Source organism: Urocitellus parryii, chromosome 10 (genome assembly GCF_045843805.1).
Source record: "Urocitellus parryii isolate mUroPar1 chromosome 10, mUroPar1.hap1, whole genome shotgun sequence".
NCBI classification, from domain to species: Eukaryota; Metazoa; Chordata; class Mammalia; order Rodentia; family Sciuridae; genus Urocitellus; species Urocitellus parryii.
The window spans coordinates 59,449,641-59,471,091 of NC_135540.1; the positions used below are offsets into that span (position 1 = coordinate 59,449,641).

The window sequence follows — 21,451 nt, forward strand, 5'->3', positions numbered from 1 at the left end:
CTTATTTGTTTGTTTGTTTGTTCTGCAGTACTAGGATTTAACTCAAGGGTGCTCTTGCACTGAACCACATTCTCAGACTTCTCTTTAATTTATATTGTGAGAACAGGGACTCATCAAATTGCTGAGGCTGGCCTCAGACTTACCACTCTCCTGCTTCAGCCTCCAGAGTCTCTAAAATTTTAGGTGTGTGCGCCACCACATCCAGCTCACCTTTTAAATCTTGTTGCTCCAAGTTAGAGTCTATAAACATCAGTATCTGCTTATAGAGATGGTCAAGAATTGAGGCCAGGTGTTGGTGTACACGTCTGTAATTCCAGCTATTCAGGAGACTGGGACAGAAGAATCTCAAGTTTGAGACCAACTTGGATGACTTAGGGAGACTTTCAAAATAAAAAGGGGTGGGAGTGTAGCTCTGTGGTGGGACACTTGCTACCATGGGTGAGGCCCTGGGTTCAATTTTCAGTATGGCAAAGAGAGAGAGAGGGAATTTAAGACTGGCAATGTCATTAAAGAATTGAGACTGTAGACAAGTCACAGAGCTTTTTTTTGTTTCCTCAATTATTAAAAAGTTAAAAACTAAAGTTTCAACTATGTAATCTACAAGATCTGTTATTACAATATTATGATTATATGCAATATGTCCTGTATTATATATTTTACATATTTTATAGCATGTACAATACATAAATATTATGTCACATAATATATGATACACAAAACTTTGTGAAACATGTTTTTCCATTGTTGGGACTACATCTCTCAGAAACAAACTATTAAACATTATGAAGTGGATTAATTAGTTACCCCTTGATAAGCTGTGCCCATGATAATACACTCAGGCATCAGATGAGCCAGCTCAAAGTTGTTTCTTTAAATTAATTATCTTCCAAAGTATATCTAATCTTCTCTAAAATAAGTGCATTATCTAATATCTAATTATCTGTAATGATTCTCAGACAGAAATAAAAAGGTAAATACTTTCTCTGCTCTACAAAGAGGTGTAAAGCAGACGGGGATGATCAGTATCAGTAGCAGAATAGATGGATCCACGGACTCTGGGGGGTTTTCCACTAGTGCTGGCTTTTGTTGCCTACTAAAAACTACATGTGAGCATTCTCATATATTTCGGGGTAGTGCTAGGAGAGCCGGTAGGAATGTGGTAATCATAAATTATGATGTGATTTCAGAAAGGTTAATTCATTGTAGTAGGGGTTCCAGGGCGTAACAGACTAGACTGATAGGGCCACTCAGCCCCTCCCTGGACTCCCTCTCTATCTGCTGAGGTTCACTGAGCTGCATCTACAAAGGTTTGCCTTTCAAAGCTAGTGCTGATCTACAAAGTTAAATGTTTCTTCAAACTTTCAAAAAATCATCGCAGTCATTCAGCAGTCTATACAGAATACATACAAAAGTCTTCAGAGAGTGGATCAGCCGAGCCACTGAGTTTATCATCCCACCAGCTGGAAAGTTACCTCAAAGAGCGCTCTCATCACAAATAAAAGCCTATGTGGATATATGGTGGGTATCACATCTTCTCACCTGGGGCATCAGATGAGCCAGCTCAAAGTTGTTGCTATTTTCTCTTTTCCCTTGCTGGCCCAGGTGTCTTCAAATTCACATAATTGGACTAAATGAATGTTTGTTTGTTAGTTTTCCTGGTTGCTTTCACTGTTTTTAGTTATTTGGGCTTCACCACACTTTTTAACAAATTCCTCCATAAAAATACTTATCAAAAGTCAAACACTAAATTAGTTCAAATATAGAGTAATTTTGAAAACAATCTGGCAATTACCTCAAATATTGTACTTCAATATCTGAAAGGAATCCCTTCATTAACGGAAATGTTGATGTACAGCTCAACATTTCTGGTTTGCCACAAAAGTGTCCATATCTCAAGGGAAAATAAACCAATTTTATTAAAAGATGAATAGAATGAGCAAAAATTAAGTAAGAACAAAAACACACAAAGAAGAGGTTCTCTCCAGATTGCTTCAACACCTCAGTGTCAGCTACAATCTTTCCAGAGGAGTACAAAGATGGAACTTCTTAGGAATTGCCCGTACTCCCAAATTTATTGAACAAAAGGATGAGAGTGCTTTTCATAGACTATGTGGACCACCCTCAAGATAATCAGCCTGGAGGTGTTTAAATTCTTACCTCAAAAGATGTGGCTGAAGGGCACTGCAGTGGTACACACTGGATTATGACATACTGACTGAACACTATTTGTCCCTGGTTGTGTGCATGTGACTACAATCCATTTTGCACACAGCAGACAGAGCCAATTGTATAATAATGCTCACTGGCTTAATATCCTTCCACTGGCTTCCCATGGCACTCAGAGTGGGACCCACACCCCTCAACCCTATTTACAAAGCCCTGTGATGAGATACCTACCTGGCCTGCTCATTCACTCTCACTTTCTCCCATGGGAGGCGATCCACAGGTCTCTCCACTGTTCCCCTAACAAGGGAAGCTCCCTCTGCCTGAACTGCTTTCTCCATGGGCTTTTACTGATGGCTTCATCTTCAATCAGATATTAGTTTAAATGTGACCTACACGGTCATATTTGCCTGTCATGTCACTTTGACCAGACTTTGGACAGGTTTCTCTTCAACCAAGCCTTGTTCTTGGACTCAGTCCCTAGCCTCATTAGGAAAGTTACAGTGAAGAACCCTATAAATCATGCCCCACCTTTGATATCTGATCAAGTTCCTCATCCTCCAGCTTTGATATCTTATCAACTTCCTCATTCCCCATCCTTGATATCTAAGTCTCAGCTCTTTCCCCTGTTGCAACTTTTCAGGGGCGGGGGGGGGGGGTGTTTTTACTGCCTTCAACTAATGTCTGGCTCTGTTTCTTTTTAACCACAGCCATCCAGTCTGTTGGTAGCAAACTGACCTTCAATTATCTGCATAAAAATCATCCTTACATTGTTATCATGGGGTTTGTTTCCACACTAGGAAGCAAAGCTATGGGAAAGCAGAGAGAGACATCATCTCTCTTGATCACTGCTTCATCACCACTGAGTACATCCCAGAACACTGCTTGGCAATGGCTACTCAATTCATTTTGTGGAGGTCTGGGTTTGAAGCTCAGTGGTGGAGCGCTTGCCTAGCACATGTGAGGCACTGGGTTGGATCTCCGGCACCACATAAAAAGATAAACAAAATAAAGTTCTAAAAATAAAGGAAATTTTGTCAAGTGAGACAATCCTCATGGTCTATGGAAAGGATATGAAAATGTGCACAAGAGAATGTTGAAAATTTATACATACACATACACAAATATGCATATATATACATGTACATATACACATAGATTTAATATGAAAAGTAGAAATGTATAAAATAAAAATTAAAAATTGTCTTCATTGGTTTCATCTTCATACATCATTGTATTTTCTAAATTTTCCGTTAAATGTGTATATGAATTTTAAGATCAGAAAAACTTAAAAAATAACCCTGGGAAAAAAAAAAAGTGGTTTCATAAATTACCACTTTAGGTTGGTTTAAAATGTGTTTCTTTGGGAGAAACCTTTTACTTGCTGCAAGTTCTCAAGATTATTGATTCTATGCCAAAAGAAAAACACATAAAAATGAAAAGCAAATTTTCACAGGGGAAAAATTGTCAGAAATAGTATCTCCTTCCTTGAGGTTTTGAAACTTAACAGAGCTTAAGTAGCAAAATAGAGGAAAGAATAAAATAACAGAACAAATAATAAAATAGAGGAAAGGAAGAAGGGGATGGGATCGTACATTACATAGACATCGCACTATGCCTTTCAGGGAAGTGAAGGACAGATGCTATTTTCCCTGTGCAGTGGGACTTGGTAGTAAGTGCTGGTGATCTACAGGGTACTGCTAACTAGGTACAATGATAGTACTAACTAGGTACAATGATCCCAAAGGGAACAGAAGCTATCTGCTCACCACACTACTGGCCTGTCCCTGGTATCATAGGATCACATTCTGACTGACCATTCATGGCATCTATCTTTAAACTATCTGTTTATTGGCTTTTGCCTACTTTCTTGACAATTGTCACTGTTTTTCTTTTAAAATCACTGTTCTTTATGGGAGTAAATACTACATTACCAGATTACATGACTTGGAGACTCATCAATTAAAATAGCCAAGACAAAATAAAAAATAAGTTACCCTTACTTCTGTAATTAAATAAAAAGCTTTGGTAGAATTCACTGGCAAGATCCTGCCTCAGGGCCTTTCCAGAGGCTATTTATTTTCTTTGCCTGCATGTGGTCCCCCACCCCCAAAAGAACTGAATGACTTGCTTCTTCCTGGCTGGTAGGTCTTTACTCAAATGTCACCTTCTCATTGATGTGGTACTACCTAGCTATTTAAATTGGAATCCCATGATGTTCTGAATTTCCCTTCCCTGTTTTCTCTTTTCCCCCTAAGTTTATCACTATCTAACCTTCTTTATTCATTTTCCATCTCCTGCAACAGCACAGTCTCATATGGGCAAGGACATGGGTCTGCCTTCTTTCCGCCCGTACTCCCCATCAGTAGCTTATTGAGGAAATGAATGATAGAGATGGATTCCTGTATTAGGACTTTTGAGATCCTGTTGTACAAAATTTAATCTGTGATTTATATGTCCTGAAGCACAGAATCACTAAAAAAAAAACGTCTCTCCTGTGGCTAGAAGCCAATCCTACTAGTATTCAAGGAATTGGAATTCCCATATCTCTTTTTGTACTCCTGAAATCGGTTGAGATGGGAAAAACTTTCAAGTGAGGTAACCAAGAAACTGTTTAGTCACTATAGAGTCATGAAAAAAAGTACATATTGTGTCTGTGTATATGTTGATGATGCTGTCTAGGTCACAAAACTAGAACTTTCCCCAGTATACAACATTTCCTTTTTTAATGATAATGTTATTCTGTATGTGGTGTCCAAATGAAAACCATTCTTGTCTAGTTTGAGAGTTGTTAGAATATTTGACTTCAATCTTCCAGGGGGAAAATGAAGGAAGCTAGTTTTCTTATCAACAGAAACTGAATTTCACAGAAGGATTTTTAACATAAATAAAAAATAAATAAACAAACAAACAACAATCCTTTCACATATGAAATGCAAATTCACCAAACGAATCTTTCATTTTTTCTTAAACCTGAGCAAGAAAAGTACTGAACTAGTGTGGATAATATTATGCAATTTCTCTTCACCAATTCTGTGAACTGAATTATATCCCACCAGATTTATACATTCAAGTTTTACCTCAGTACCTCAGAATGTGACTGTCTTTGGGAGAAAGGGGCATAAAGAGGTAATTAAGTTAAAATGAGGTCATAAGTGTGAACTCTAATCCAGCATGATTTGGATCCTTCAAGAAAGAAAAATTAAGACACAGATGTCACACACAAGGAAGGCCATGTGAACACACAGAGAGAAGATGGCTGCCTACAAGCCCATAGACCAAGAAACGCCATAGACTTTTATCAGGGGTAAGCTCTTGTAAGCAGGTAGATTTACATTTCAGAGTTGCTTTGTTCTCTTCCAATATCAGAAGTTTCCTTTTAGACTTCTGTATGCTTCAGATTAACTCAGTAGTTAATCTATTCACTTAAGAACCTAGGATGCACCCACTAAATGCAGGACACTCAAAAATTCAAGTCGGAAATAGGTACTGAAATGGTTCTCCATGTGAAAACCAAAGAACTATAAATCTTCTTAGTAAATGATTTTGCAAATTTTATAACATTATCATTTTTTTCTCACTACTTCTAGATCACAAATACTTTGGTTCACAAAACTGAGGGAGGTGGGACAGTTAAAGTTTTTCTAAAATAAATTGTCACAGAATCTAACTTCTGTATATATTTTTTTCTTTCCGCTGTTTCTTCCCTTTTTCTTATTTTATTATTCATCATTTTAAATTGTGTAAACTATCACGTTACTTATAATTCATGAGGGATAATATTGTAAAATAATTTTATTAGTTTATAGAATAGAATTAATAAATACAAGATAATCTTCTTACAGAATAAATGGAAAGGAAATCAGCTGACTGAATAAATGGCACAAGTTCTGTCTCTCCATGCTTCATCAGCAGCACATGAATAATTCTTAATTATACATAAAAAACATTATTCAACATTACTACATATTATTTTTTAAACTGTTAGTTTATATACAATTACTACTTCTTTTTTTTAAGAGAGAGAGAGAGAATTTTTTTAATATTTATTTTTTAGTTTTCGGTGGACACAACATCTTTATTTTATTTTTATATAGTGCTAAGGATCGAACCCAGCACCCCACGCATGCCAGACAAACATGCTACCGCTTGAGCCACATCCCCAACCCCAATTACTACTTCTTGAAAAAAAAAATATATATATGTATATATATATAATATATTAATTAAATCAATAGTGTATGGTTCCTGTTCTGCTTAAAATTGTATATATCTTCCCAAAAATGGGTATACTGGTTTTATTTTTACCTTTAAGACTATTTTCCAAATGAGGTGAGGGATTATCATTTTCATTTCAAATGACTCCACAGAGGGACACTGGAATTAATTCACATAACAGACTCCAAAACATGTCGTTAAAATAAAGCTAATATAATATAGCCAGGGTTTATCTAATTTTCATTTACTTAATCTACAAATTACACTCAGTATTTTCACTGGTTGCTATGTAGTCAATTTTAAGCACAACAGGAACCATACACTATTGATTTAATTAATATATTAATTTCCACAAACTAAGATTAGTTTAATTTGTGGAGATAGTTTTTAATTTTCCATTCCTGCTTCGAACATTGCATCCAAAAAAAAAACAATTGCATCAAAAAATAAACAATCGTATTAAAAACTATGAAGAATCAAATGTAACTAATTTTAGTTAACAGTTGTAAATATTCCACTTAATAAAGTTAACATTTTTATTGTGGTCCAATATAGTACATCCATGTTAAATTAGCACTTAAAATACATTAAAAATATTTCCTCACCAATATTGGGGTGCTTCAAAAGACGGCAGATTCTAGCTTCCCTTTCCAGTTTCTGATGATCTGTTTTAAAAAGGAAAAAGAAAAAAATTTAAATACAGAGAAATAAATCACAATAAAACAAAAAAGAATAAAACACAACAAACTGCATAACAAACAACACAAAACTTTGCTCTGATGATGATCATTTGAATTTGGATTTAGGTGACCACCATATATTTCAACAATCTCATTTTCTATACTTTTCACTGGTTTTATGCTTAATAGAGTGAGGTATAGATGCTAGGGGAAATGTTAGAAATGACACAAAACAACACTATTTTTTCTTACATTAATTGTAAATGAATATCATTACAACTTAATTTGATATAGACATATCCACTTAGAGGAGAGGATGAATATCTGGAGATTGAAAAGCCAGTGGAATCAGGGCTAAACAAGGTCATGATAGTCCACCCCCACCCAGAGGAAAAGTGTTTCCTGTGCAAATCCTCTATCAACCACTTTTCTTACAATTGTTGGTTCAACTTCCTATGTGTATCAGGCTCTTCCTAAAATCAAGGATTTCCAAACATCTCTGCTTGTTCATCTTTACTTCCTCAACTCTACCTGCTATACTTTGGCAGTACTAGGGATTGAACCCAAGAACACTTTATTACTGAGCTATATCCCCAGCTCTTGTTAAATCTGAGATGGGGTTTCATTAACTTTCTCCATCTGACCTCTAACTTGTGTTCCTCCTATATCAGCCTCCTGAGTAGCTGGGGTTACAGGTGAGCATCACCATGCATGGTTCCTATATGACTTTCTTTTTAAGGTTCATCATTACATTTCTATGTGTCTCCAACCATTTTGTTTACAGGGGCATGAAAACTTGTACTTTAAAGAACTATCCTGACAATGTTTTTTGGTTTCTTTGTGATGGCACACAGACATATAATTATAACCAAAAATTACTTGCCAATCACAAAATGACATGGCAGAACACAGAAACACACAGGTCACCCATAAAGATAGCACTGTGGAGGGCTTGTTACTTGAAAGTCTGTATACAAAACAAGTGATTGAACTTTACATACAAGGACACTAAAGTTAAGAGAGACTAACTGGCTTGCCCTGGATTATAATATTAGTAAATGGGTTCTACCAAATCAGCTCTCCTTAATGTCATAAAATAGACTTGAGATAGTGAGAAGAGCCCTACCTACCCATCCACAGTGTGCACCAATGGTCCTTGGCCTCTGTGACTTTCATACCCAAAATTTATCAAGAATCCCCCCAAAATTAAATATGTATTTTTAAAAACAATCATAAGTTCATTATATAGTTTGTAAAATGTAACCACATTTAAATTTTTAGATATCTTATTTGGTAATTATTCAAATTTACTGAATATTTAACAGAACATCAATAGTACAAGGAGCAACTGTGTACTATTTATCTATATACATCTATTATTAATATTTTGCTAATTCTAAAAATCATTTAGGTTCCTTTGTATGGTATATAGACATATAATTGTAAGCAAAAATTACTTTGGTTATAATTACATGTCTATATAATTATATATGATGACATGAATATGTTCAGAGAGTCCTTGTGCACTCTGTGAACATATTCATGTCATCAAATGTATGTATGTATACAGAAATATGTAAATGTACATTTATATATAACTTTTTCTGTATCATTTGAAAGTAACTTAAAAATATCAAGGCCCTTTGCTCCTAAAATTTCAATGTTTATTACCTAAGAAATAGAGTATTTTCTTACTATCACACTACATTTGCCAGAAAATTCAACATTGATAGAGTGCTTTACCATCCATATTCCAGTTTTCAACTTAACACAATAATGCCCTTTCAGTATTTCTCTCCCTCTAATACAGCATCCAGTCTCACAACATTTCTATACCTTGTATTTTCTGATCCTGATATTTTTGAAGTATGTCACCATGTATTTTTTTAAAAGAAAACTTCATATTTTGGTCTCATCAAATGTTTGCTCATGATTTGATTTAGCCTGTGGATTTTCAGCTGCAACACTCTCTCTAAGGCCATCACATCTGGAGGTACGTTTTGTCCATATGTTCCTCAAACTAGAGGCTGACTTTGATCACCAGTTCAAGGTGATGTTGATTTCTCCACCAAACAATTCCTCCTTATTTTTCTTTTGTAACTTGTAAGCATGTGAAGAGATACTTTAATACCCATAAACCACCTGTTTTTTATTCAAATTTTCCTCTGATTTAACATTCCTGCCTAAAACAATCTTTTACTATGATGGTAGAAAATGTGATCTTCCAATTCCACTTCAAAAACAGATTTTTCATGACAAATACTATATCTACAAATAAATAAAGAAAACCCAAAAACAAACTTAAAAGAGAGCAATTGTACAAAATGTAAAGGAGATTTTTTTAAAAATCTTGTTGATGTTTGGCATAATACAGATAATTATTTTCTCATATTTGCTTTTATTTTCAACCTGTTGCAATATGTTGTTTTGGTTTAAGTGCAAAAAATATTTAACCTTACAAAGATATCTAGATGGAAAGCATAGTAATTTAATACCCTTTTTGCATAATTGTGGATATTATTCTTGTAGTATTCTACCAAAACTCAACACATGGTAGTTTCTGAAGTTAAATGTCACATGAAATCTGCAACCTCATCAATAAAATTTATGAACCATAAATAAACAAGGTTATGGACTTTAATGTTTAAATCAAACACATTTTAATATTATATATGCTAATATAAAATCGTACTTCATTACATTAAAAAATTTTTTTCTTGTATTTTGAAAGAATCTTTAACTCAGGTACTATCTTACAATATGATACTCAAGCCATTTAGAAAATGTTGGTTCAGTAAATTATATAGTCCTTTCTTTTTGGGGGGGGGTGGTACTGGAGATTGAACTCAGGGGCACTTGACTACTGAGCCACATCCCAACCCTATTTTGTATGTTATTTAGAGGCAGAGTCTCTCTGAGTTGCTAAGTGCCTCGCTATTGCTGAGGCTGGCTTTGGACTCATGATCTTCCTGCCTCAGCTTCCCAAGCCACTAGGATTACAGGTGTGTGCCACCATGCCCGGCTTGTATAGTCCTTTCTAATGTTGACATATATCATTATATAATATCATAAACAAAACATTTGTTAATATCACCAATAATCTCATAAGGACAATCTTTAAATTTGGGAATCAGCCAAATTCATGTGGGCAGACACAAGTTTTCCAAAATTCAAATTTGTGTTTGAAAGCTTGAATTGTGATACCAGCAGTAAATGCTAAGAGTTGCAGTTTTGCTTGAAGTGAAGGGCTCAGTTCCTTTTTCAGAAAACGTCTGTCACGTACCTAAGTCTGCATAGGCACAGATAGTTTTTTAGTCATGATTTCCAGTAAAAATGGTGTTCCATGAAAAAGTAGCTAGTTCAGCTCACAGTTCAAACAACTGCACAGGAATTTTCCCTGGGAAAGCCATTGTACACTAGTACAGAACAAAGGAATTTCATGTATACTTCCAATTTAGTCATGTGGAATGTTGCAAAGATGCCTAATCAAAGGTCAAGACTTAATAACAGTAATAATTTTAATTGGCTCATCAAAGATAATTTTTCTTTTTTGCAGTACTGGATCAAACCCTTGCAGCACATGCTAGGCAAGTGCTCTACCAGTGGGCTACACCTCTAGGTAACAATGTTTTAATTTTATTTTCAAAATAGTTTCAATCTTGCAGGTCCCCTGAGAGTTCCAGGGACTCCCTAGATCAGCCGTTCAGATTTTGAGAACCTTTGGCATATACTTAAAAGAAATTTTGCATAGCAGTGGCTTTCATTTCTTTTTCCTCCTCTGCCCCCTTTTTTTTTTTTTGAAATATTTTAAGTATATATACTTCTATTAATGCTCAGAGGAAAATGGTGTCTTGATGAATCAGCAGCACAGGATGAAGAAGCTCTAGTAGTGTGTCCCTTAAATTTGGATGACCAAATAGTTACACAGATATTCTAGCTTTAGCACCATCTAAAACTATACATCCATACTTCAAATAAATATAAGTTCTTCAAGTATCTTTATCATGAAAAAGTCCTTATTCTCAAGGTAAACTACTTCTAGAATATTCTTATTTAGAAGTAAACAAATAAACACAAGATATATCTGGAAAATACATCGATTAACATTATCTTATACACTTTGAAGTGCTATATGTAAAACATATGAAAGACATGTGCTTATAGGAATTATAGTTTTGTTATAGAGACCAGGACATGCAAATATGTACACTAAATCATGTGATATAGATACATATATATATATAAATTATATGAAACAAATATATTAAAGAAAAACAAGGAAGCAAAAGACCTCTATAGACAGTAAGATCAACCACATTTTTGATATAAACATAAAAATAATTACAGATTTTTAGGTAGCCAATTGTTATGGGCTGAACTGTTTCCCTGGAAAATTCATATTTTGAAGCCCTAATCCCTAGACCTCAAAATATGCTCTATTTGGAGATGGGGGTGTTTAAATTTGTAATTAAGTTAAAATGAAGATGATAAAATAAAATTCTCGATGGGGAAGAATTTGCTCGCAAGCTCACAGGCTTATTAGTAGTATTAAGTTCTTCAAGGGTAGTTGAGATGAGGGTCTTGGTTCCTGGCTGGCTTTGGATGGGGGCTGTCCTGGGTTTGCTGCATGTGTCAACATGACAACATGCTTCATAAAACCACCAAGAGTATAAGTCTGGGAAGCCAAGGGGAAAATCACGCTCTTATTTAGCCTAAGATAAGAAGCAACATCCCATCATGTCTGCCATACTCATCTGGGCAGAAGTGAGGAATGAAGCTGGCCAGATTTCAATATGACACCAGGAGGCAAGGATTATTGGGGTCATTTTAGCTCTTGTTGCCATAGCAGACTTTACAACAGTAGTGCTGATGAACTTTCTCTCTGATATGCAGCTTCGCTTACTTGTGCTTCCATAAAATCACCTACTTAATGATCTTCTATGAATCATAATGTGTACTGTATGTACTCTCCCACAAGGGCATGTTTTGACATTGCAAACATGAAGATAGAACTGAATTCTGGTTTAAAAATTAAAACTAAAATTTAACAATAATAGGAATGATATTACCTGGTGTGCTTCAAATTCAACATCAATTTCATAACTTCACTTTTAGAAGGACTGGGTGAGGAGTGATTATGTACTTATTATTCCAAAAAAGCACATTTCTCTATTTATACTGCCGAACAGAGGAATTTATCTTACCTTTAAAGTTTCCTTTACTTTTAATTCAACTCATCCACAAAAATCATATATTCTACCCCATCATTCCCAGCTCTGACAACTATAATGGTAAGATGCAAGGGCAGATTAGAAAAGGAAAGGCATCCATGATACTGTTTAGCATCGCTTAAAGATTTTCTTATTATCCACAGGCCTTGAAGCTAGTGTAGAACCAGTTTCATTTGTCACTTAATATTTATTCAAGTGCTCTGATAGTGTGGCTTTATTCTTCCTTTGATGCTCAAGTCCATACTTTCATATGAATAAAAATGCAAATTCTCAGACTATAATCTTGTCAGGTCTGAATAAGGTACATGCTGTTGGCAATATATGGACTATGAATTGTCATATAAACAATACCTAAGGAAAATATATTATCATATAGTTTTGACATGAAGTCAATTGGAAATAGTATCACAAGTACAGAGACCTCTGAATTTCAAAACAGTTCCTGAAAAATTGTTCAAAATACAGTTATTTCGCCCCAACTTTAAGCACTTTTTTTTTCACTTATGAGATCTTATTTCAAATGAGGTGAAAAATGTGAATCCAGACCTGATGAAGTAAATCCTTCACTCTATTTCCAAACTAAAAATTTGATCTTTATGCAAAATAACTCTGATTGCAAATGCAAATTCAAGTGCTAGCCCTGAATCAATTTCACTCAGCAATAGAAGTATCACTAAAGCTACATAAAACAACAACTTATTTATCTGGCAATATCAGAGCATAAGCTCTTATGTAAATTTCAAAAGTAATTGTTTATTCCCTCCCCAGAAATGTCAAAGCATTAAACTATTGACTTTGAGGGAGGGATTTCTGTCATTGCTCTCTTACACAGACAAATAACTTACACAGATAAAATAACTTAATCTTTCTTGACACCACAAAGTCATCATTATTAGCATTAGTTATTATTCTGTAATAATTTGGGAAGCCCTCGGAGGTGTGAAAATCCCACAGGTCCTTAGCCTGCATACTCACCCAGTGGAATCATCTTCTCAGCATAGTCGATGCCAAGGGATAGTTTGGGCAGAGGGAAGAATTTGGGCTTCTGTCACAATTGGCCAGTTACTACCCCTTCTGCCAACATATATACACACAAGTCATATAACCAAAGGAAGGTTGGGGTTTGCCACAGCCAAAGGGTTTAACTCTTTCAGGCCACTCTCCTCACAAACACCATCTCACCCCTAAAATAATCTAATATTGAAATTTGAAATTATGAAGGCATCAAACCTTAAGCTCATGAAAACACTTCTATTATAACGTTGGCCCTGATAGCCTTGAGCTGGCCAGTGTCTGCGGTGGCATTCCTTATCCTTATCTCATTGGTCCTGCCCGTCCTGGGCCCTATGTTCCAGTTGGGGATCAATGTCTCAGACCTGTCGGTCTTCGAGGGACAGGTTAATCCTGCTTCTCTGGCCTCTGTACTACAACCAGCCCAATTTGATTTTCAATTTTTTCACATTTGTTCAGCCTCAAGGAATTTTAGTCAAATAAGAGACATTTCCCCTGCCTCTCTAGGACTAAATCTACTAGCTGTCCACTCTCACAAGAAGCGAGATTAAACAAAATGGACCTAAACTACTCTACGTTGTGTATTGCTTCACCATTTTCTATTCCTTCATGAGGTTTTGCTGTCAGCTGTTATTGTTGTACAGCTTCAGGGGCACATAACAGGCATTAAATATTTGTTGTATAAAAAAATAAAGTTACTTCATTTTTGTTTCATAGCTGCTGAGAACTAAGAACCAAGGAGAACAGCATAAAAGTATCAAATAATCACAAATAACCCAGAAGTAGAAACCTGAAAAGATTTTCCCTTTAAAACAGGGACAATCATTAAATGTGGTGGTGCACATCTGTAATCCTAGCAACTCAGGAGACTGAGATGGGAGAATCATAAATTTGAGACCAGCCTCAGCAACCTAGCAAGACCCTGCCTTCAAATATAAATTAAAGGGGCTGGGATATAGCTCAATGGTAGAGCACCTCTGGGTTCAATCCCCATTTCTCCCCCCAATAAGCAAACAACAAGGTACAATCTGCATGAATTCTAGGGCACTATAATGTGGCTACTCAGAGGCCTTATTCCTGAAGGTTTGGGATTTCATTCTGAATGCATTTTTCTTGATAGAGAAATTACGTCTTATTAAGTGAGGCATTCCTCCAGAAAGAATATAGATTCTGTCCATTTAAGTAGGTCACATTTTAAATATTTATTTTAAGTTAGGAATGTAATGAAGTAGTCTCAAATAGCAAATAGCAAATACAAATATTTGCAGGGATACTTCATTACTAACCTGAACATGACATTTATGGATTTAAAGCTCTTGTATTTATTAAATAAAATGTCTTAGAAGCCCATAATTAAATATTACATTTTCATTTTATCCTTTTATTTTGAACTATAACATAAATAGGAATTTTAATTATCTGACCTAGATTCTTTCTGACATTAGGGATCAATGAATCCCTATCACTTCTGCTGCCTACTGATACCCTAGACAAGGCATTAAGATTCTACAACTGTATAGGGTGATGTTCTTATTTCCATGGTAAAATAGAATTAGATATATGTGCTAACATTTTATATATCTCAATTTAGAGATAAAATCTTCCAAAGAGTTTTTCTGTACAGGAAGTACATACAAATGTTAAATTATGAATTAGTGAGTCAACCTCAATTGTGTATGAACTGGAAACCATAGTTCATCTGTAGAGATGTTATCCATCCATTGAATGGAAAAAGAAGTAGGTCTCCACTTCATTTCACCTTCTTTCTTTGGAAGAAAATGGAATTCTCCACTGACTCCAGAGAAATAGAGGCCAATAATGAAGTCCTGACTTTGTAAAATCCTAGACACATTGTGAGAGACAACCTAGAGAGGTGGAAAGATCTCAGGCTTCAGAATAAAGAAGACAAGAGTTGCTATCCTGGTTCTATCATTAAGTACTAGCTGGGAGTTCAAGTTATTTGACCTTTCAAAAGATTCATCCATAAAGGAGGAGTAACTTCTAATGTTCTCTAGCTCATCAGGATAACTGTGGTTGACAGCAATTAAGTGAATATTAAAAATAGCTAGTAGAGAGGATTTTGAATGTTCTCAATATAGAAGAAAATCATAGATTATAGATGATAGATATGCTACTTACTCTCATCAATCAATACTCATTGTATACATGTGTTGAAATATACAGTGTCTTATAAATATTTACACTGATAACATATCTATAACATAAAATGGGCATAAAATGTCTAGTACCAGTAATTGTATCTGGAATAAAGTAGGCTCTCAAATTATGGTATCATCATCATTATCATCATCATCATCATCACTACTATTGCTAAAAATGCATCTGACTTTAAAATAACCAAATTTCTAAAAACTACATTTAAATTAATTACATCAAAGCCTTTTCATTTTATAGGGACATTATTATGAAAATAAGTCTTTCCTATAAAACTCAAATGATTATGCTATCCAGGATGCTGGTGTTAGAAGTGCTAAGGGAACCACTGATAATTATGGTCTAAGAGACAAAATAAATACATTAAAAGGTGATCTAAAACTCAGTTTTCTAATTACATGAAAGATCTTAAATATCTCAAAATAGACAAAAGTACAGAAAAAAATTTCATTTGACTGTAATATTTTAAACAAATGAAAATGACCAGTTTATATACAAACTTAAAATATTCTTTTATTCATCCATTTCACGCATTCAAATTAAATGGGGTTCTGATGAATAATTTATCATATAAAACTGGTTTAGAGGGAGCCATTGGATAATAGATTAGTCTATTTCTTAGAATTGTAAAGGAAGAAATAATGAAATTGGATAACACTATTCTTAGGCTGTCTTCCAGGAGAAATATAGTACCTCTTCTACGACAATAGTGGTGTCCATTCAGAGACAGGATGTTACAGCTTTTATGGAAAAGAATGCTTTACACAGAACGATGCAAATGTATCTCTACCATAAGGCTCTAAATGAAGATATAATATGTTGTCACCTTTTAAAATTACAAACAAGAGTAATCATTAATTTATACAAAATGCTTTCATATAAATATTTATTTGATATCTCACTATATAGAATATCTACATATCTATTAAGAAGGGAACATCTAACACCTAAGAACATCTATTAGGATCTAACAGAAAAAGCCTCTGCAGAAACCCCTCACTAATTCTAGGTGATGGACTAAGGAAAATCCGCACAGAGCTTTCAGACTCTGAGAGAGTAAGTGGGACATAATTGTATAGAATAGGGTGCAGCACAGGATATGTAGTGTTGAAAAGAAACTGGTGCTAGACTGCAAATTTCCTCTAGAAGAACAAGAGAAGGGATGGGCAGAGAGTCCTGCTTACCCTCTTGTAGCACTCCCTGACATGGGCCAACTTTTCTCAGTTCTCAGCCTTCCCCAGGGTGCTGTTACTTTCCTCTCAACACAGTACCTCTGCCTGAGTTGTACCATCTCCTCCTAACATGGCTACATCACTTATTGGCAGGTTGTAGGACAGAGCACTTGTCTTAGGAGGGTCACCAGAGTTCACAGGAACAGACCAGAAGCACAACAACAGGAGAGAGGTATCCTGAACAAGCAGAAAGCAAGGGCACGTGCTTGCAGAGTGAAGGGATCCAAGCAGTAGCACTAGGTCACAGTCAAGGCCCATGTCAAGGAGGAAGGAAAAACTTTCTAAGATGGCATGTGAAACACAAGGTATTAGGCCAAGACTTCACACAGAATAAAGAGAGGATTTCTGTCGATAGCACCATTATTACATCTTAAAGGGTTGCAAATATCATAAAAACCAATCTTTACATAAATTTCATATTAGATTGTGCATATTAAGAATTAATGAGATTTAAATTAGTCTATATCTTCATTTTAACTATACATCAATAATTTAAATCATATAAAATTTTAAAGTTATTCTAATTATACCACTAAGGAGGAGTAATGAGATAAATTTTGTATAACACTCCATCCTCAGTTTCCACAAGTGGATCTATATTGTACTTCCCCATCCTGTAATTTTACTTATGAGATTGGAGAATTTGTGTTACAATTCCATTTTTTCCTTAGGCATAATAGAGCGAAGTCACTATAGATACTTCGCTATAGATACTTTGTATTAAAATCCTTCAAATTTTGACTATTTAGAGGTTTAAAGAACCCAAAAGGGTAACATGGCATACTATATATAAATATAATCCATTTTTTCCAGGGGCCCTGGTGATTTTTATAGGCAGTTACATATTTCCTTCAAGGATTTTGGTATTTCTTATTGTGGTAAAGTAAATATATTTTGCTTTTCTTAAATATTTTTGTCTAAGAATTAGGTACATGCAATTTATTCAAAAGGCAGAAACTATGAAATAGTTATAGTTTTCCATGGGACAGTTTTTAATGCAGCAATTCAATACTAAAGCCTTAAAATACAGATAAAGAATAACTCTGTATAATAATTCAGAAGAATGAAAGAAAGAAATGTAAGAAATATGGATTTTTATGGTTCCTTAAAGTATCTGGAACATTCAATTATATTTCTTTCATCGAATTTCCCTCAGGAAACTGAAACTAATAAAGTTTGAGCTTCAGGGTCTTTCATTTGCAGGGGCTCTTGTAAAGGCCATAGCAATATGCTCACAGACTCTCAGGTTTTCATAAAAGTTGAAAAACAAAGTACTTAAGCAGCACTCTGTTAGGATGACTATTTCTTTCTCCTCTTCTTCTCCTCTCTTTCCCTACATACCTACATTTGTGTTGAGTAAAATTAGAATGGCCCTGAACAATTTTGAAATGTAGCTAAGAAGTTGGGGAGTTGAAGACTCATTTAGTTTGGGTTTAATGAAACAAACTTACTTGATTTTCAGTCACTTCTGTGTAGCAATGTTATTGCTAGCCATCCCAGTTTAAGGAAATTGCCAGGAACATAGCCATCACCCAGGCTGTCACAGCATGAAGTCACACTCAAGAGGTGGAATTATGCTCATAAGTTTGTACTACAGGTTGCTTCACAAGTGTGTGTGGAGGAGGAGAAACACTGATTTTTGCTATATTTCTGGATTTTGTTATGCTCTGTGATACTTTTCAGCTCTTTAAAATGTATAACTTGCTACACCTATTTTCATTATAAATATATGTGTACTTTTGAGTTTAATTTTGTAAATGCATTGTTTTCTTTTTCTTAAAATCTCTCAAATTGCATATGCTTCAGATCCTAATAAATCTGGGTACACACTAAGTAGCCTGTGCTTATGAAAAAAAGGTAAACTATACTTACTTAAAATACTTCACAAAATTTATTATATTTACTTTCTTCTTTAAGTGAATACAAATTTATTTATATTGCTAACACTAGTCATGTAAAATCTGTAAAATATATTACACTGGTCAAGAATGATCAACTATAGTTGGGGATCATTGGGGATCACCCAATTGAAAATCATAGGAAAAACAGATATCCAATACAGGCTCTGCCAGAAATAAAGGCAAACAAAGCAATTCAAAGTATAAAAAATTATATGAGCTGGGTGCTGTGATGCACGCCTGTAATCCCAGTGGCTCAGGAGGCTGAGACAGGAAGATCGCAAGTTCAAAGCCAGCCTCAGCAATGGTGACGCACTAAGCAATTCAGTGAGATCCTGTCTGTAAATTAAATACAAAATAGGGCTGGATATGTGGCCCAGTGGTTGAGTGCCCATTGAGTTCAATTTCCAGTACCTCCCCTCAAATAAAAATATTAATTCCTCCATTTCTCATTAAGAGATTAAATTTTTGAGATTTAATTTTAGGGGAAAAACAAGTCCTCTATCAGATATGATACTTAAACATATTTACAGTTGACATGTTTATTAAGCGTATTTATTGAGAGAGACAAGGGTACTGATAGCTGTTTGGGAAGATAACGTAACATATCATGTTCTGGATCCTCCTGAACTAGTAGTTAAACTATTAATTAGTGGTTGAAATAAGAATACCCTTCAAATTAGAGAAGGAAAGTAAAGCAGTCATTTACAAAACTACATTATCTAAGTTGCTTCAAGAACTTAGTCTAGACTATTGTACGCTTCGCATCTGTCACATTTTTGTGGATGCTTCTATTTCCTACACATGTATACACACAAATAGATGGGTTTTAATGCAACTACCTAAATGAAAAAAGATATTAAAGTGAAATTACCTCAGTTTTAGCTAAAACACTGATAGATGAAAACAAAATAGTTGTGGGATACAGGGCACCAAAATCACACATTCAGGACTTGCCAAGGGCTGCATTGAAGCCATTCTGCCATCATGAGCCCAGCACTGACTTACATCTCTACGGTAGAGAGAAGAGTGGTCTAAACTCTTCATGCTCTCTCCTACACTGCACTGGAAAGCTTCCTCAAGGTACCAAAATCAGGGTTTGGGGGAGGTAAATATTTGAAGGTGCATTTCCTACAGTTTGAAAAAAATAAGACCTACTACCTACTTTACACCTGATTGTGAAATGAAATTGGGGTGGTCTAACTGTCCTGAAATTGCAAAGCCAAGAGGGCTCTGCTGTGATTGAGCTCTGCCTCCACCAGTGGCAAGACAAAGATGCCTGTTAGGTGTGGACTATATGTGGGCCCATAGGAGGGTTCATCTTGTAAGGGACAATACCCAAGGGAACCACCTGGGAGGGCAATGTGATTGAAAAACAGGGATGGAATGCTAGAAGCCCAGGAGCTAATTCTGATCTGCACTGCTACCCTCTGATAGATGTGTGATTGCTGTCTCCTAGGAGACATTTTTGAAGGTGTTAAATGATCCCTTTCAGGGACCTCTGGAGACAGTTCCCCTGATAATAACTCTTTCTCCCCTGATTTGAAATTTTAATGCCCACATGGGCTCCTGGATTTCTGGCACTCCATCCCTGTTTATTACCATCAAAAACATAGCTTTACTGAACTACAGAACTTGGATCCTTCTGGAATTTGGATTTCCTTCACATCAGTGCCCTCTTCTTTCAGAGTTCCGCATCCAGTTTCCTTTGAAAGCAAAGCTAGGAAGATCAGTTTATGTAGAGCATTTGTTAAATATGCTTCTATGCCTTCAGTTTGTCTGAAATTTTTCTACCTAACTCACACTTTAGAAATGAATCATCTTTTTGTTTCTGATATTAAAATAAAAATCAATCTGAAAGGGAGGGCAAATTTCTCCAGACTTGAAGGAGCGGTACTCATTGTTATTCTAGATGTGATCCTTCATGGGGAATGAATATTTATCTATTACCTAGAATGCTGTCTCAAGCAGGCACTGCATCATTTAGATCACGTATTTGGAACTGGCACGGCATTACAATTGGGACATCTCCAAAGCAAGAGCTTTCTGCAACCCTGCCTGGCTTTATGCCTACAGTTTACAAGGAGGCATATTAAATGCCACCTAAATTGACTTTGTTTCCTTGTCACACTCTGAAAGGGGAAGGTGTTTGCCTCTGTGTGGTGAACTTTAAAGCAGCAGGCCCAAACCTGACTAGGGTTGGACAGTTAACTCCACTCCCAGATAAAATTAACTGCCCACCTGGTAAGTGTCTGTTTGCAGAGGAAACAATTTCTGATTTGTGTTAATCTGGGGATATTGTCAGTCAAAAAAAAAAATGCCTCCAACAGCTGGAAAGGGAGGGAGGGGAGCCCTTGGGGCTTATTAAATCAATGACTACCTCTCCCCAGGGAATAAAATACCAGAGGCACTATTTGCTCCTTAAAACTTGAGACTATAGAAATTCTGCCAAGTGACCTGAAAATACAGGACTGTGACTAGAAGCCTCCGAAGAGAACATCCTGCAATTAGTTTCCTGAAGAATCATATATACCACAAGCATCTACACCTGCACATTCCACTTTTCACAATGACTATCACCTATGTAGAAGATCTTTTCCCTTTTCCCATAGCTAATTCCTGACTTATTTCCCCCTACCTTTGTTTTGCCTTCACCTGATAATATTAAAAAAAAAAAAAAACTCTTACTATAAAAATGTCAGAGTCAAACTGGAACTATATTTCAGCCAGAAGAAAGAAATATCGTTTATAAGGCTGTCACCTAGGTAGACCTCTGTTTACAGTTTTGACATATGTCCTGCAGGTCTTTTCCTGTGAACTTACATAGCATACTCCTTTGACTT

The 21,451-nt window shown here is 35.5% G+C and overlaps 1 protein-coding gene across 8 annotated transcripts in view; it reads right to left on the reverse strand.

The window, feature by feature from the left end:
- Camk2d (calcium/calmodulin dependent protein kinase II delta) overlaps positions 1-21,451 on the reverse strand; it is a 301,476-nt gene that overhangs the window by 196,438 nt on the left and 83,587 nt on the right. For all 8 annotated transcript variants that reach the window (XM_077803188.1, XM_077803187.1, XM_077803186.1 and 5 more), the window contains exon 3: positions 6,987-7,046. In XM_077803188.1, the coding sequence (XP_077659314.1) occupies positions 6,987-7,046 (60 nt within the window). The remainder of the gene's footprint in view (positions 1-6,986; positions 7,047-21,451) is intronic.